The sequence below is a fragment of the Phacochoerus africanus genome, chromosome 7, assembly GCF_016906955.1.
Source record: "Phacochoerus africanus isolate WHEZ1 chromosome 7, ROS_Pafr_v1, whole genome shotgun sequence".
NCBI lineage: Eukaryota > Metazoa > Chordata > Mammalia > Artiodactyla > Suidae > Phacochoerus > Phacochoerus africanus.
The window spans coordinates 77,161,211-77,175,775 of NC_062550.1; the positions used below are offsets into that span (position 1 = coordinate 77,161,211).

Consider the following 14,565-nt stretch of genomic DNA (forward strand, 5'->3'; position numbering starts at 1 on the left):
GTGGGGTCTCAGTACACACAACAAAATTACCAGAGAGCTACACCAGACCTGTTAAATCCGAATCCCTGAGCACAGGGTCAGGCAATGGCAGTTTTTAAAATCCTAAGAATTCTGTATACTACTATGTCAAGAACTGTAACATCAGAATTTTAAAATCAATGGAAAAGGTTACACTGCAATCGGTTTTTTCTTGAAAAGGTCCCTATTTTTAAGCACAGCATAAAAAGTTACATATCTTAAATGTTTGATAAACAGAAATCATGTGCAACCTGATGAGGATATTTATGTTTGTCCCCTTCCCGGTGTGGTCATGTACTTTTTAAGTCTTGCATTTCATACCAGAGATAGGCTCAGTGGTAGTGGTAACAACTAACAGAGGGTTTCATTTTGTTCTGTTTCAGATTCAAGAGCTTTCACATCCATGCAAGCCTCACAACAAACCTGCTCCAATAGATATCTCCATCTTTCAGATACAGACATTATCAAAACGTTCTTTCAACAAATCCACAATTTATAATCAACACCTAAAGTGCCCCTTTGTTCCAGGAAGGAAGTTGATTATTTCATCTCCTGTCGAACCTTCCAACAGTAGAAAATGAAAAGGAAAAACCAAGCCTCTAAGAAAACGACTAGTTAAGTTTTTCTGTAAAAAGATTATTGCTTCAAATTATGTAGTAATACCATTTTCTGCTTCAACTTGCACTTCTCCAGCCCCCAACCCTCGGCAATCACGAGTCTATTTTCTGTCTCCATAGATAAATGGAATCAATAATATGTGACCTTTTGAGTTTGACTTTTTTCACTTAGCGTATTTTCAAGGTTCATCCACTGTAGCATTTATCAGCTACATTTCATTTCTTTTTAGAGTCAAATAGTGTTCCCTTTTACAAATGGATGGATATACCGCATTTTTCTTAACCATTCATCAGTTACTGAACATTTGGGTTGTTGATACTTTTTGGTTATTGTAAATTTTGCTGCAATGAACATTCATGTGCAATTTTAATGGGAACATTTGTTTTCAATTCTCCTGGGTGTATGTGCATATATATATATATATATATATATATATATATATATATATACCAGAGGAATTGCTGGATCATGTACTCATTATAAAGTGATTAATGCAGATGAAATCACAGGAAAAAATGTCAAGTTTTAGGTAAATTTCTTGACCATAACGCAATGTCAGAAAACAGTCTATAGAAGGAATTTTTTTTGTTTATTGGAAATACAAAATACATGCACTAATGAGTATTCATGACGCTTACCATTAACAAAAAAAAAAAACATAAAACACTGAGGCACTGGTGGTAAGAGGTGACATAATTTATTTAAAGTTTCCTATCTCCCAAATTTACATTCACTCATTTATGAAAACTTGATTTTAAAGATTAAGATAGAAAGTAGAAACTCATACCGAGAACTCAGTAGGTACCAGCAACCACCACTACAAGCAATAAATCAGGAAAAGCAACTAATCTGGAGACAGATAGTGCTTGTACTTTCAAGCCAGAAAAAAAGTTTAAGGAGTTCCCGTCGTGGCTCAGTGGTTAACGAATCAGACTAGGAACCAGGAGGTTGTGGGTTCAATCCCTGCCCTTGCTCAGTGGGTTAAGGATCCAACATTCCCACAAGCTGCAGTGTAGGTCAAGGATGTGGTTCAGATCTGGCATTGCTGTGACACCTAGGCTGGGAACTTCCATACACCACAAGTGCGGCCTTAAAAAACAAAAATGTTGGAAAAGTAAAAGTAGTTATTAGTTGATTTTGCTTTTATTCCTTAACTGTTGAAAATGGAACATTAGATATATAAAATTTAAAGAGGTAACTCTATTAAATAACTTTAATGGGGCAAAACTACAGCTGAACTAAGTGGGTATTATCTTTTCAGTAAACAATGACATTCCAGAATCAGTGAAGTCCATAAATGCAAGGTTTTTCCATTGTAGAGCAAATCAAAATAATACTTTACTATGGCTCATCCTCATATTTCATATGCCTTAGTGTTTCTAACCCTAGGTGGCTTGTCTACAAGCAAACTCATCAAAGGCTAGCTTAGCATGGGGATCTCTGTGATAATAAAACAGTTTGTATCCTAATTGTGGAGATGGTTACACAAATTTGACCTATGTGATAAAACGGCATAAAACTACACACAGACATGAGGGTATGTAAAACTGGTGATGCCTGAACACAGTCTACAGCTTGTACATACAGTACAAAAACAGTACTCTCCACAAAAACAGTTCTCAAACTTAAAGTTTACATAAATCCAGTCACAGATCTTTTACATTTCTAAATTAAACTGGAAAAGGTTTTTTCATTTCAAAATGTCCATGATAGCCATGAGGCTGCAGTGAAAACCACACACATCGTGGAGAGTCAGGGATAAGCCTAGGCATATCCAGCCTAGGAATGTGGAAGTCTGAATGAGGTGCCTCGCCAACCAGGCACCTTCAAGACGTGGACACCTGCACTGTTGACTTCAAGAGAAACAAAGATGCTCACTGACACTTTAAAGGTGACCATTCCCATGGTTCTGACCATCATTATGTAAAAATCACTGCCTGGGTCCCTCAACTTTAACTAAAAATTGTCTCCAGACAACTTAGATGAATTTCTAGCTCTAGGTCAGGTCTTCACTTTTTTCCTTAAATATCAAATTGCAGGAATATTCGAAAAGTGGGAAAAGAAAAATAGCAATGAACAATTATCGATTTCAAAAACCAGTTAGCATCACACCGCACAACCTAATCCCTCTCAAAAAAGGGGGGGGGGATTAAGAAGTTAAATGTAAAAAAATAAAAACAAAAGGAAAAACCCCACTGGTTGAAAGTTTTTTTATGCATGACAAAAGTGGAAAAAAATAAAGGAAAAAACTGCCAATGTGAATACATAAAAATTTTAAAGTTGCCTGAAAAAAAAAAAAAAGAAATTAACAAGGGAGATGCGAGTAGTTCCAAAAGGTATGACCCATAGATAATGTTTCAAAATAGGATTTCTAAGTCAAATCACATTGCTTCTTCATTAGCCTAATCACTTTCTCCTCCAAAAGCACAGAATATTACTTTAATTAATTACTAGTCAGGTTTGTGCTAAGCACTTTACAACTATGTGGAGTATGATTTTCAATGACCTAAAAAACAAGGTGCAAAGTGTTGGTTTTATGTATCTCTGTATTAACGAAGCAGAGATTAAGGTGGCTTTAGTAAATAATTCGGCCTTCTTCACTGTTCACTGCCTAATTCCTCTCTTCTTCAAAAATAACTGCAGGAAAGAGGGGAAAAAATGTCTCTCCCCCCATAACAACTGTGCAAAAATAGTGGTCAAATCATTCTCAGTTAAATTGGTGGTTCTCAATCTTTGGTTTTATAACAATAACCTGAAGCTCATTATCTACAATATAGGTTTCCCAGACCCTACTGCCAAGCACTCTGGTTTAGCAGGTCTGGTCTGGGGTCTGGGGACAGAATTTTCCCCAGAGGTTAGAAATTAAAAATAATAATAACTTAAAATATAAATGATCAAGACCATCACCACATCAGCTAAAATTTTATTGTGCCAGGCACCATACCAAGTAATCTATCAAGCTATTATCTCAGTTCTCACAAACAACGAAATTGTCACCTCTTTGTAACTGATGAGGAAATATGTTCAAGGTTAACACAGCCAGTAAGTGGCAAAGCTGAAATCTGTTTCCAAAGCCATCTTTCCAGTCTACATTCTCAGGATACCCTACTAGTGTTCCTGGGACCCCACAGAAATCATAACTTTATGGCCTGACCAGATCTGAAAAGGAGAGTGAGGTGGTACCTCCCTGCATCATTCACACTAAGGGTATGATGAGCCCAGAAATGGTATCACTGAAATGCTTAGTAGTTTCTTTTCTTTTAAATTTTTTTTCTATTTTTAGGGCTGTACCCGAAGCATATGGAAGTTCCCAGGCTAGGGGTTGAAATGGAGCTGCAGCCTGCCGGCCTACAACACAACCACAGCAAAACCGGATCCCAGCTGCATCTGTTACCTACACCAGAACTTGCAGCAATGCCAGATCCTTAACCCACTGAGAGAGACAAGGGATCGAACCTGTATTCTTATGGACACTATGTCGGGTTCCTAACCCACTGAACCACAACGGGAACTCCACTTAGAAGTTTCTTGATTTCCCACTATCAATATACATTAAATATTGTTGTGCATATATATTATATTGCTGTGTTCTAATATGCTATAGGGCCACAATACGATGAAACCTTGATAATCGCAGTCAAGATTTATCAGTGAAATGTGGGAATTCAATCACCCTGAGTATCTAAAGTCATAAAATGGTTTAGCTCCTTCTGCAGCAAGTACTGACATCTGGTAATAATAATGAGTGCTTAGACTGAGTACTTTAAATGCAGTCTGTCCACACTGAGCAGCTGCAGAGTCTCTCCAGGTGGAAGAGCCACCGCCTAACAAGCATGCCTCAGGCATGTGGTTCTGTCTGCAGTAGGGATGTGCAAGAGATACAGCCAGAGAATCAGAGGTCCCCATACCAGGTAACACTGGCTGTCCATGGGGTATATGATGCAAGCAATTTCAATGAGTCTTTTTCTGGAATTTTCTATTTAAGATTACAGAAGAAACACCCCAAGGAGCAGAAAGACCCCATGAACAAAGTCTGTCCACAGCAGAACAGTTAAGAGTTCCTGGTCCTTGAGGTCCCAGGAGCTGCCCAGGCATTTTCTTCCCTCAATTTTATTCCTTCTAGCAATTCATATGAGCCTATAAATATCTGTTTAGCTTAAGTCAGTTTTAATGGATTTTCATGATTAACAACTATATGATTAACTACTATAAGTTAATTAAGGTAAATATAATCCACATTTAACAGATGAGAAAAGTGAAGCAGAAAAGCAGTCAAGGTTTCATAGCAAACAGAGCCATAATGAGACCACGCGTTTGTATGACTCTAAGATCTACCCATTTTCTGAATACCAAAATAAGGGATTCAGACAAAATGAACTAATTAATTATAAATTTCACTGAAAAGTTGTTCCCATCATTTCTGTGTTTTTACTTTGAGAACTTGGAAGGACATTTCTAAGTATTTTGTTGTTTCTCTTAAGATTTGACCAACGGAACCTACTGGGTACAACCCTAATCTCACGTTTAAATGAGAGAAATAATAGTTTTAATCTTTGAGGTAAGACTGCTTCCAAAAAAAGTAAGAATGCAGGAGTTCCCCTCGTGGCGCAGTGGTTAACGAATCTGACTAGGAACCATGAGGTTGCGGGTTCGGTCCCTGCCCTTGCTCAGTGGGTTAACGATCCAGCGTTGCCCTGAGCTGTGGTGTAGGTTGCAGACGAGGCTCGAATCCCGCGTTGCTGTGGCTCTGGGGTAGGCCGGTGGCTACAGCTCCGATTCAACCCCTAGCCTGGGAACCTCCATATGCCGCGGGAGCGGCCCAAGAAGTAGCAACAACAACAAAAGACCAAAAAATAAATAAATAAAAATAAAAAGAGGAGTTATGCTGCTCAGAAGAAAAACAGCTTTCTGGCTGACTGGACTCTGAGACATCAAACTTAAGATTCCAGAAATGGCGCTACAAAATATTTATTAAAACTGAGGTGTTTATTTCCTGAATTTTAAATAATGCAACTTTGTTAAAATTAGCTGGCCAGGCACATATAGCTTATAAAAATTAGTCACAAAATAATATATAAGTATCTAAGGCAGGCACTAAAAGTGAATGTTACCCTATCAAGTCGAAATGAGTCCAATTTCACTCAATGTTTTGATTAAAATGTCGCTTCCCTATAATTCTACCCAATGCAAAAATAGTTCCTTCCCCATAACTTTAAATGCTTCACTCCAGCATAATAGACCATGACCAGCTTTTCATGAGTTTATCCAGATCTTCAGTTATTGCCTCTCCCAGGACAGATAACTGAGCGTTCACAAACCTGGCTCTGGAAGTAGTTCTGCTTTTATGAACAAAGTCCTGACTGTAATCAAATCCCTGGGTTAAATCATGACAATCCAGTTTTTCCATGGGCTCTGCTCCTCTGTTCAAACGTCCCCTTTCATTTTGGGAATGACCATCAACTCTCAGAAGAATGTTAAACAGCCTACAGCTGACCTGCACTCCTCCAACCAACCCGATACTCTCCAATATCAAAGCAGCTTTTGCCTCTTGTTAAGGGAGCTCTCCCGAGTAAGAGAGGCGCCTCTTTTTCAAAGAAGTGGAAACGCTCAGATTTGGTTAAGCATTCGTAATGCGCTGCATTCTTTTTTTCGCTTAAATCTCACGTTGATTTCAACGCTGGCAGTGATTTGCGTAAATCCACTTAAGTCACTATGCTGCTTTTTAAATTCCGATTCTTAAAGAAAGCCACCTCTATCCCAACTCACAAAGGACGTGAGCTTAAGTATCGCTTATTTTTCTTAACTCGCTATAAGTTTCACAATAGACCGATTGTTTTCTAAAGAAAAATTCACAATCCTGATAAAATGCTCTGTCCAGATTTAACTAACCGGCTAATGAAAAATGTAAGCGTTAACACGAAAATGAGACGTCCCATTCAGGAGGGGGTGGAAACTGAACTAGGGAGTCAGCCCGATGTTTAAATATCTCAACTTGAACGCCATGGAAACAAGAGGGAATTCCCACTAGCCAAACAGCAAGAGGCTTTTGTAGGACCCTCTAATTTTCAATGACTCCTAAGAAGGTGGGGGGGAGATGCAACTATCAATTAAAAGTTGAAAATTAATTTCTAACTGCTTTGAATAGTGCATAACCAATGGGTAAGAAGACAAACACAAAAAGCGTGGGTGCTTTCAGGCTGGAGTAGCGCCAGGCTCACCCCCGGGGTGAAGGGAAGGAGGGAAACGAGCAAAGGGGGTCAGAGTCGGCAGCAAAGACGCGGGAGACGCGGGCCCGGTGGCGGGAGGCGCGGGACAGCCCCTCGTGCAGCCCCGGCCAAATCGCGACCCGCGGCTCGGCGCCCCTCGCCCCAGCCCCCCGACAGGGAACCGCTCGTACCTGTCCGACCGGCCGGGATGCGCCGCCTGGCCCGCGCTGCCCGCCCCTCTTGCGGCGCCGCGCCCGCCGCCTCCGAGCCAGGAAGCCGCTGCGGCCTGCGGCTTCCCGCCACCGCCGCCCGCACCTTCCTCCAGGGACACGGCGAGCTGGCTGAAGGCGTAGAGGAGCGAGCAGAAGCCGCAGGCCAGGCACAGTACCACGAGGCGCAGGTAGCGCCGCATCCCGTCGGGCCCGCGCCGCCACCTCCACCGTCGCCGCCGCGCCCGCTCGGGCGAACTGGAGCGGAGGGAGCGGCACCGCGCAGCCGCGGGCGCAACAGTTCCTCCTCCGCTGCGGCCTCGCGCCCTCCCCCTTCCTCCTTCCCTCCCCGCCCACCACCTTAGCGAGCGCGCTAACACCCCGCCCCGGAGCCCCGATACTGCCTCCGCCCCGGGCCCCTCCCCAGAGGGCGGGCGGCCAGACGCGCCGGCGCACTGAAAGCGGAGGGCTGGGGGCGCCGGGTGGCTTGGGGCGCGAGGGTTGCGGCTCGCGCAGGGTCCCAGGGTAGTGCAACCCTCCCGGCGGGCGAGTCCGGAACCTTGCGGCTCCCAGCTGTGGAGGAGAGGTGCAGCGAAACTAAGAGCGTTGGAAGCAGCTGACCCAAATTCTAATTATGGTTCTTCCACATGGTAGTTTGGCACGTTGAGCAACCTCAATTTTCCGAGCATGTTTGATCGTCTCTAAAATGGAGAGGATATCCTCATCTTAGGGTGGTTTTAAAGATTAAAGTGCTTAATGCATGATAAACACCTTGGATTGAGAAGGCTCGTCATTGAGTTTTTTGTTTTTTTGATCTTTTGGGGGCTATGCCTACGTCATTTGGAGGTTCCCAGGCTAGGGGGTCCAATCGGAGGTACTGCTGCCGGCCCGCGCCGCAGCCACAGCAACGCTGGATCCGAGCCGCCTCTGCGACCTGCACCACAGCTCAGGGCATCACTGGATCCTCAGCCCACTGAGTGATGCCAGGGATCGTACACGCGTCCTCAGGGAGGCTAGTCGGGTTCCCTAGCCGCTGAGCCACGATGGGAACTCTGCATTAAGCCTTTTTTTTTTTTTTTTTGTCTTTTTGTCTTTTTGCTATTTCTTTGGGCCGCTCCCGAGGCACATGGAGGTTCCCAGGCTAGGGGTCTAATCGGAGCTGTAGCCACCGGCCTACGCCAGAGCCACAGCAACACGGGATCCCAGACGCGTCTGCAACCTACACCACAGCTCACGGCAACGCCGGATCCTTAACCCACTGAGCAAGGGCAGGGACCGAACCCGCAACCTCATGGTTCCTAGTCGGATTCGTTAACCACTGCGCCACGACGGGAACTCCAGCATTAAGCCATTTTTTAAGCTCCATCCTCCACAAGCGTTGTCACCCAACATCTAATTACGTCATGACGTTGAGGATGCGTATACTGCCACCCATCCATGAGGTCCTCCCTTTTGGATCATCCTTACGACTCATTATTTACATATCCAAAACAATTAATACTCTCCCTAAAGAGCTTTGTCTTTAGCTTTGCTTTTCTTTTCCCTCTGTCTCAGCCGTATTTCCACTCCATTTATTGAGCATTTATGGAGCATCACTCAGTGCCAAGCACTGTGTTCCCTTGGGTACAAAGACGTCTAGAAGGGGCATGGGGTGGGACAGTGGATACTTGTAAATAAGTTCAATGCAACCATAAAGACTTCAGGCTATAAGCCTGTGAAGGTGTGGGCACACACACAAAGGAGATATCAGTTCTATCTGTGGTCTTGGTCAACAGACATTTCATATAAGTTAAAATCAAATACAGAGACCAGACTTAATTCCCTGAGCAGACAAAACCAAAACAAGCAAAGCAATTGAGCTTATTTTACAGGATAAGCAAGGTTAACTTGACCTGGGTAACTTCTTGCTTATGCATCTGAAAATCATAAGCAGAACTTAAATAGTTCCCCCAAATTGATATGAGGTAACCATGAACTGATTCTCTTTCATTCAAGAAAATTCTAGGGGAGGGATGGGCAAATGGGTGAAGGGGGTCAACTGTATGGGGATGAATGATAACTAGATTCAGGTGGTGATTACTTTGCAGCGGATATAGATGTTGGATTATAATGCTGTACACCTGAAACATAGAAGAAAGAATATTAAAAAGAAGAGCAGCTGAATAAAATATCCAATGTTTGAAGTTTAAGCCATAAAAAAAGAAAATTTTAATTTTAGAATTTTAACCAGTCACTGTAAATAATAAATACTGTCTTCACACTATATAGGCTGCTTTACAACAATATACCTTTGAGCCTCACCCCATATTTTGGTTTGAGTGCTCCAAATTTGCTGTCTTTTTGGTGTGTACACAATAAACTTTTACTGATAACTACTTCGGTGATTCATTGCTTTTACCTCTGTTATTTTTATGAACTTTTGACTCTAGCCAAAAGTGGCCCTAGAGTCTTGGGTGGGGTAAGGGAAGTAACTCCAGGCTAAAGAATCAGTGAAACAGGCTCTTGTGTTCAGGAAATAGTGAGACGTTTGATAGGACCAGTTAAGTGAATGTAAGAAAGGAGATAATGAAGAGGAGAGGTTGAAGAGGCCAGATATCTGCATGCTTTGTTCAGTACACCTAAGAGTTTGAACATAATCTGGCAGACAGTGGTGAACCACTGAAAGGTTTTTAAGTTAGGAAGTAACATGATCACATTTGCCCATTTGAGAAACAGATTCTGGCTGCAGTGCGGAGGCTGGGACAGAGGTTGAGATGGGAGCCGAAAGCAGCATTAGTGCCAAAAAGTGAGGGAAAAAAGGCTTCAAACACACACACACACTTCATGGAGAAAAATCATGCTGTTAAATTGTTCAGATTGCAGGTGGAGCTTTGAAGAGTTTGGCCCTGAGAAACAAGGTGGGGAAATGATGTGTAATTTAGCAGTAGTTCCTCATTTGGAATCCCTATACCAAAGAAGTGTTGGCTCTGTGACCATGGGAAAGTCACTAAACAAATTTAAGCCTCTGTTTCTTCCCCTATAAAGATTAAATTTCTTGCTTGACAAAAAGAAAGGAAAACCAGCATACTATTAAGATGTGTAAGGAGTGGCTCAGCCAATTAAGGACCCAATGTCCGTCTCTATGAGGATGTGAGTTCGACCCCTGGCCTTGCTCAGTGGGTTATGGATCAGGTGTTGCCAAAACTTTGGCTTAGTTCGTAGCTGCAGCTCCAATTCGACCCCTATCCCAGGAATGTCCATATGCTGTGAGGGCGGCCAAAAAAAAGTGTGAATAAAAACATACACTTATTCATTCAATAAACATTTATTGAATATATTCTACATGCCAGACAAGGGGCTAGACTGTACTGCCCTCAAAAAGGGAGACAGGCCAGTAAGAACAGTGACAATATGAAGTTAATCCTTCCACTACACCTTACAATTCTTAGAGAAATAAAGATAAATTTAACAAGATACAAAGATGGATAACAAAAGTATTTCTAAGACTGGAAAATAGATTTTGAGAGAGAAAACTAAAGGACCAAGAAACTAAGAATAAGAGCTAGTACTCAAAGTATGTTTAAACAGATGCTAACTACACTTGTTTCTCTTTCAACCAACTAAATGTAATAAAAAAAAAAGAGAGAGAATAATTTAATGACCCACAGATTGTTAGAATACTGGAATGGCAGTTTTCATTTCTGCAACAATATATGGGAAGAGCATATCCAGAAGAATAATCATCTATTTACTTGACATCACGGTTCTGGACCACATCATCCCTTTAGGTTGTTTTTAATCCTGTAATTAAAAAGGAAATCCTGTTGAAAAAGCATATAAGGCATTCCAAAAAAAGGAGTGATTTTTGTATTACCCACACTGTCCTAACTGGTTATCTTGGAGTTTAAGGAGCTGTGTGCACACCCTTCTGATCACTTCCAGGATTCACATGCTACATTTGGATATTCCTAAAATTAATGGTAAATTATTTAAAATATTTTTACATCATAATGTTTAGGCATTTCTTTTACTGTGTGTATGTGCATATTCTTAGGTCTATTTTTTTCACCTCTAGTCCACCCTCTTAATTTTCTAATGACAGACTAATTATATCCAAATTTTTAATCAAGGTTGATCTTCCCCTCATCCTGTCAAAAAGGTAAATTTAGGTGGACTTTTTCAAGTCACTCTAGAGCAAATTTAGGTCCTGCTCAGCATTTCCTTCCCATGTCTACATTTTAGTACTTCTTTTTTAAAAAAATCCCATAAGGAAAAAGATAAATTCTGTATCTTTTCAGAGTAAAGTTCAAAAACTTTTAATTAAATGTAACTTCCACTTTATAAAAGTTTATGCATAATCTAACTTAACCCTAATAACACCTACATTAATAGATGTTATCTTATTCTTTAAAAAACAAGGAACGTGAAATTCAGAGAAGCTGGTTAACCACATGGCTAATAATAAAGATCCATTCATTCAAATGGAAATCTTTGAGGATACAAAGTGCATGTTTGTTTTCTCCTTATACCATGCTATCTCACTATGAACAAATAAATGCTAAACTGAGTGATGCAAATTAAAAGCAAAAATGAAAACAACGTTATATGAAAATCTCTTACACTGGTCTTGGGGATTAAAAGCAAATGAAATTTACAATCAGAGAAATACAAGCCAAATCAGTGGCAGAGCACAAAGAATCAGAAACTCAGACTAAAAGTGAAAATCATTCTCTCCAGTTGGCCTGCAGTCATATTTCTCCATTTTCCACAGTCCGTTTCCTAGAGACCTTGTTGGGCTGGAGGGAAGAGTTGGAAACTTAAACCGTCAGTTGGAGCAAAAAGTGTTTCATTTTAAGTGTTTATTCAATCCAGTAAATATGGGAAAGGGACAGGGGTGGGGGAGGATGAAAGAGTAATGTGATTCTCTCCATTCTCAAAACACTCGCTACAGACCATATGACTAGAAGAGACTGATAAACGGGGACACCTCAACTCCTATATGAATCCAGAATTTGGCTGGCATTTCCGTCTGCACAGGAGGGAGAGTATGAAGGGGGCAGGGTGGAGAGGGAAGGAAGGAATACCCTATGGACCTTCCTTGTATTTCCCTCTGGTTCAATCCTCAGGAATGCTCCATTCCCATTAATACATCAGATTATACACTATTTAATTTTTTTAAAAAATGCCATCAGTAAAATCGAAAGCTAGATTTAGATTGCAGGGTAATTTTAGTCACTGGGAAAATTAGAATTTAAACATACATGCTCAAGTTCTCCAAAAACCTGCCGTGGATCAAGGTCATGATTATAATAATATTAAGTAACAGATAAATTTGTGGAATCAGATTCCCCAAAATTGAAAAATGAAAATAATTGAAAATCCTGATACCATCACACTTTAGAAGTAGAGTGCTTAATTAAAAAATTAAATTAGAATTCTTATCCATATTCTTTTCTATACAAAAATTACATCCTAAACAGTCCTGTGCTATGTTTGGTTTTTTACATTTCTTTTTTTTTTTTTGGCTGCACCCATGGCATGTGTATGTTCCCGGCCAAGGATTGAACATACCCAGAGTTGTAACCAGAGCCAAGGATTAAACACACCAGAGTTGTAACCAGAGCCACAGCAATGACAAAGCTGGATCCTTAACTCACTGAGCCAGGGGACTCCCTCTTTTTACATTTCTCTATTTTATTTTTTAATAAAGTTTAAAAAAATCCATTTTGCTCTAATTAAAGTGTTCCTTAGATTATCTATTGTATCCTATATTGAAAACATCATACATAGACTTTTATATATTCTCTTATTAAAGACCAAAAATTATCTCTTGGACCTAAAGCCAGATCACTCTGCTCTTTAATTCTGAAAACAGTCTACTTTCCTTTTTCTTTTTTAAAAAATACTTTCACTATCTTTTTGTCCTTGAGATTCTTCTCCTAAACTTTTAGGGTTTTTTATACAGCATCTTAAATTTTTCTCAATCTTGCTGACTCTAAAAGTAAGCACAAGCTAATTTCATTATTGCTATTAGTCTGAACTAAGAGGATACTGAAAATAATACACACGAGAAAGTCTAAATTAGTAAATCCTGGTATCCAGTTTAGTTTCTGAATTCTCTTGATAAAAGAGTGAATGAAAATATGAAGATGAGATGGTAGCTTCTATCCACATTCCCTACTTCCAGGCAAGTCAGCAGATCTAAACCCAATGCAATTAAAGACTTGTCGAAGTTATTATTTCCACTTCTCAGGAATTCCAACTGAATCCATTTTACTGGATCCTAGACCCCAAAACTTCATGTTGGGGCTTATCCTCACCAAAACAAAGCAGTTTTTTGAAATCTTTCAAAATTTATTATTATTTAGCCTTATTTACAGAAGAGATTTGAGGAACTTGATGAGAACACCAGGAAAAGCTTAAGTATATTAAAACTGGAATCAAGAAAAATATATCAAGAATAACAGGTTAGAATAGGGATATGCAGGTTAAGTTATACTAATTATAAACAATCTAGTTTTAATCTGAGATTTCTCACAGCTAAACAAAAACTGAGGACAATCAATAATTTGCATTGTTCATAAGAAAAAGGCAAATTGATTTCTCAGGTGAAGTACAGCTTTTCATGAAACAGGTCTGAAAAACGTTTCTCATTTGGATTCTGAGTAGTGTTTCCTTAAAATCTTCACAAAAATGCAATAGCATACCTCATTCAGCTGTTTCCTCATTTTTAAAAATTAGTATAGGAAAACAATAATCTCGCAGTACATGGCTTAAAGTCCTAAACTTTCGAAAATACAAGCTGCAGTAATAAAATGGTTGCTGGCCAAAACTTCTGGTGACAACTAGTGAGATGAGATACTTAACTGGATACCCAGGCCAATGTGAAGTTTCTAGAGGAGAAAAAAAGATGGCAAACACCCCCTCTGCCCTGTTCAGTATTTTATACATAGTTTTACTGTTGCACTAATGGCATTATGATTATTTATTTACCTAGCTCTCCTCTAACATGGGAGTTCCGCGTCTTTGTCCTCTGCGACCCACTCTCTAGACCAGTGCCTAGAATACAAAGCTTACTAAATGAATGTTCGCTGCATTGAATACTGACAAAGAAAATCTAAATCACAGAAATACTGAAAGTATTAACAGCATTAAAGTAGCTACTACAGTCCACAACGTCTACTGATGGCGGGAAGGGAAAGACATCACCACCGAAAAAAAATTCACATGAGCCATGTCCCAGAGAACTGAGAGTTTTCAGGGATCTAACTGATTTTTCTATAGCAGTATCTGGTCTTACCATGGCATTTCACTTCCTCTAGAATTGGCCCATTCCACAAAGGCAGGAATATCGGCACTGGCTAAATGCAAAGCCACATTACAAACATAACATTTAAATTATCCGGGCTAGCAAGGTTGTGCATTCAGGAAAGTAAAGTGTTCGTATAATTCAAGGTAAATCTTCTCTAAAACAGCTTCTAAAAAAGAACGGTTTTGAAGAAAACTGTTTTACAGCAAATGCACATACTGCAGCT

The 14,565-nt window shown here is 40.3% G+C and overlaps 1 protein-coding gene across 4 annotated transcripts in view; it reads right to left on the reverse strand.

Moving 5' to 3' along the window:
* Positions 1-7,439, reverse strand: part of GXYLT1 (glucoside xylosyltransferase 1) — a 47,767-nt gene extending 40,328 nt beyond the window's left edge. For 2 of the 4 annotated variants that reach the window (XM_047787981.1, XM_047787980.1), the window contains exon 1: positions 7,034-7,299. In XM_047787981.1, coding sequence (XP_047643937.1) covers positions 7,034-7,254 — 221 coding nt within the window. In that variant the 5' untranslated portion in view covers positions 7,255-7,299. Of the gene's footprint in view, positions 1-7,033 lie in introns of all 4 variants that reach the window. The other 2 variants (XM_047787979.1, XM_047787982.1) reach the window with 2 other exon arrangements.
* Between the last annotated feature and the right edge of the window lie 7,126 nt (positions 7,440-14,565).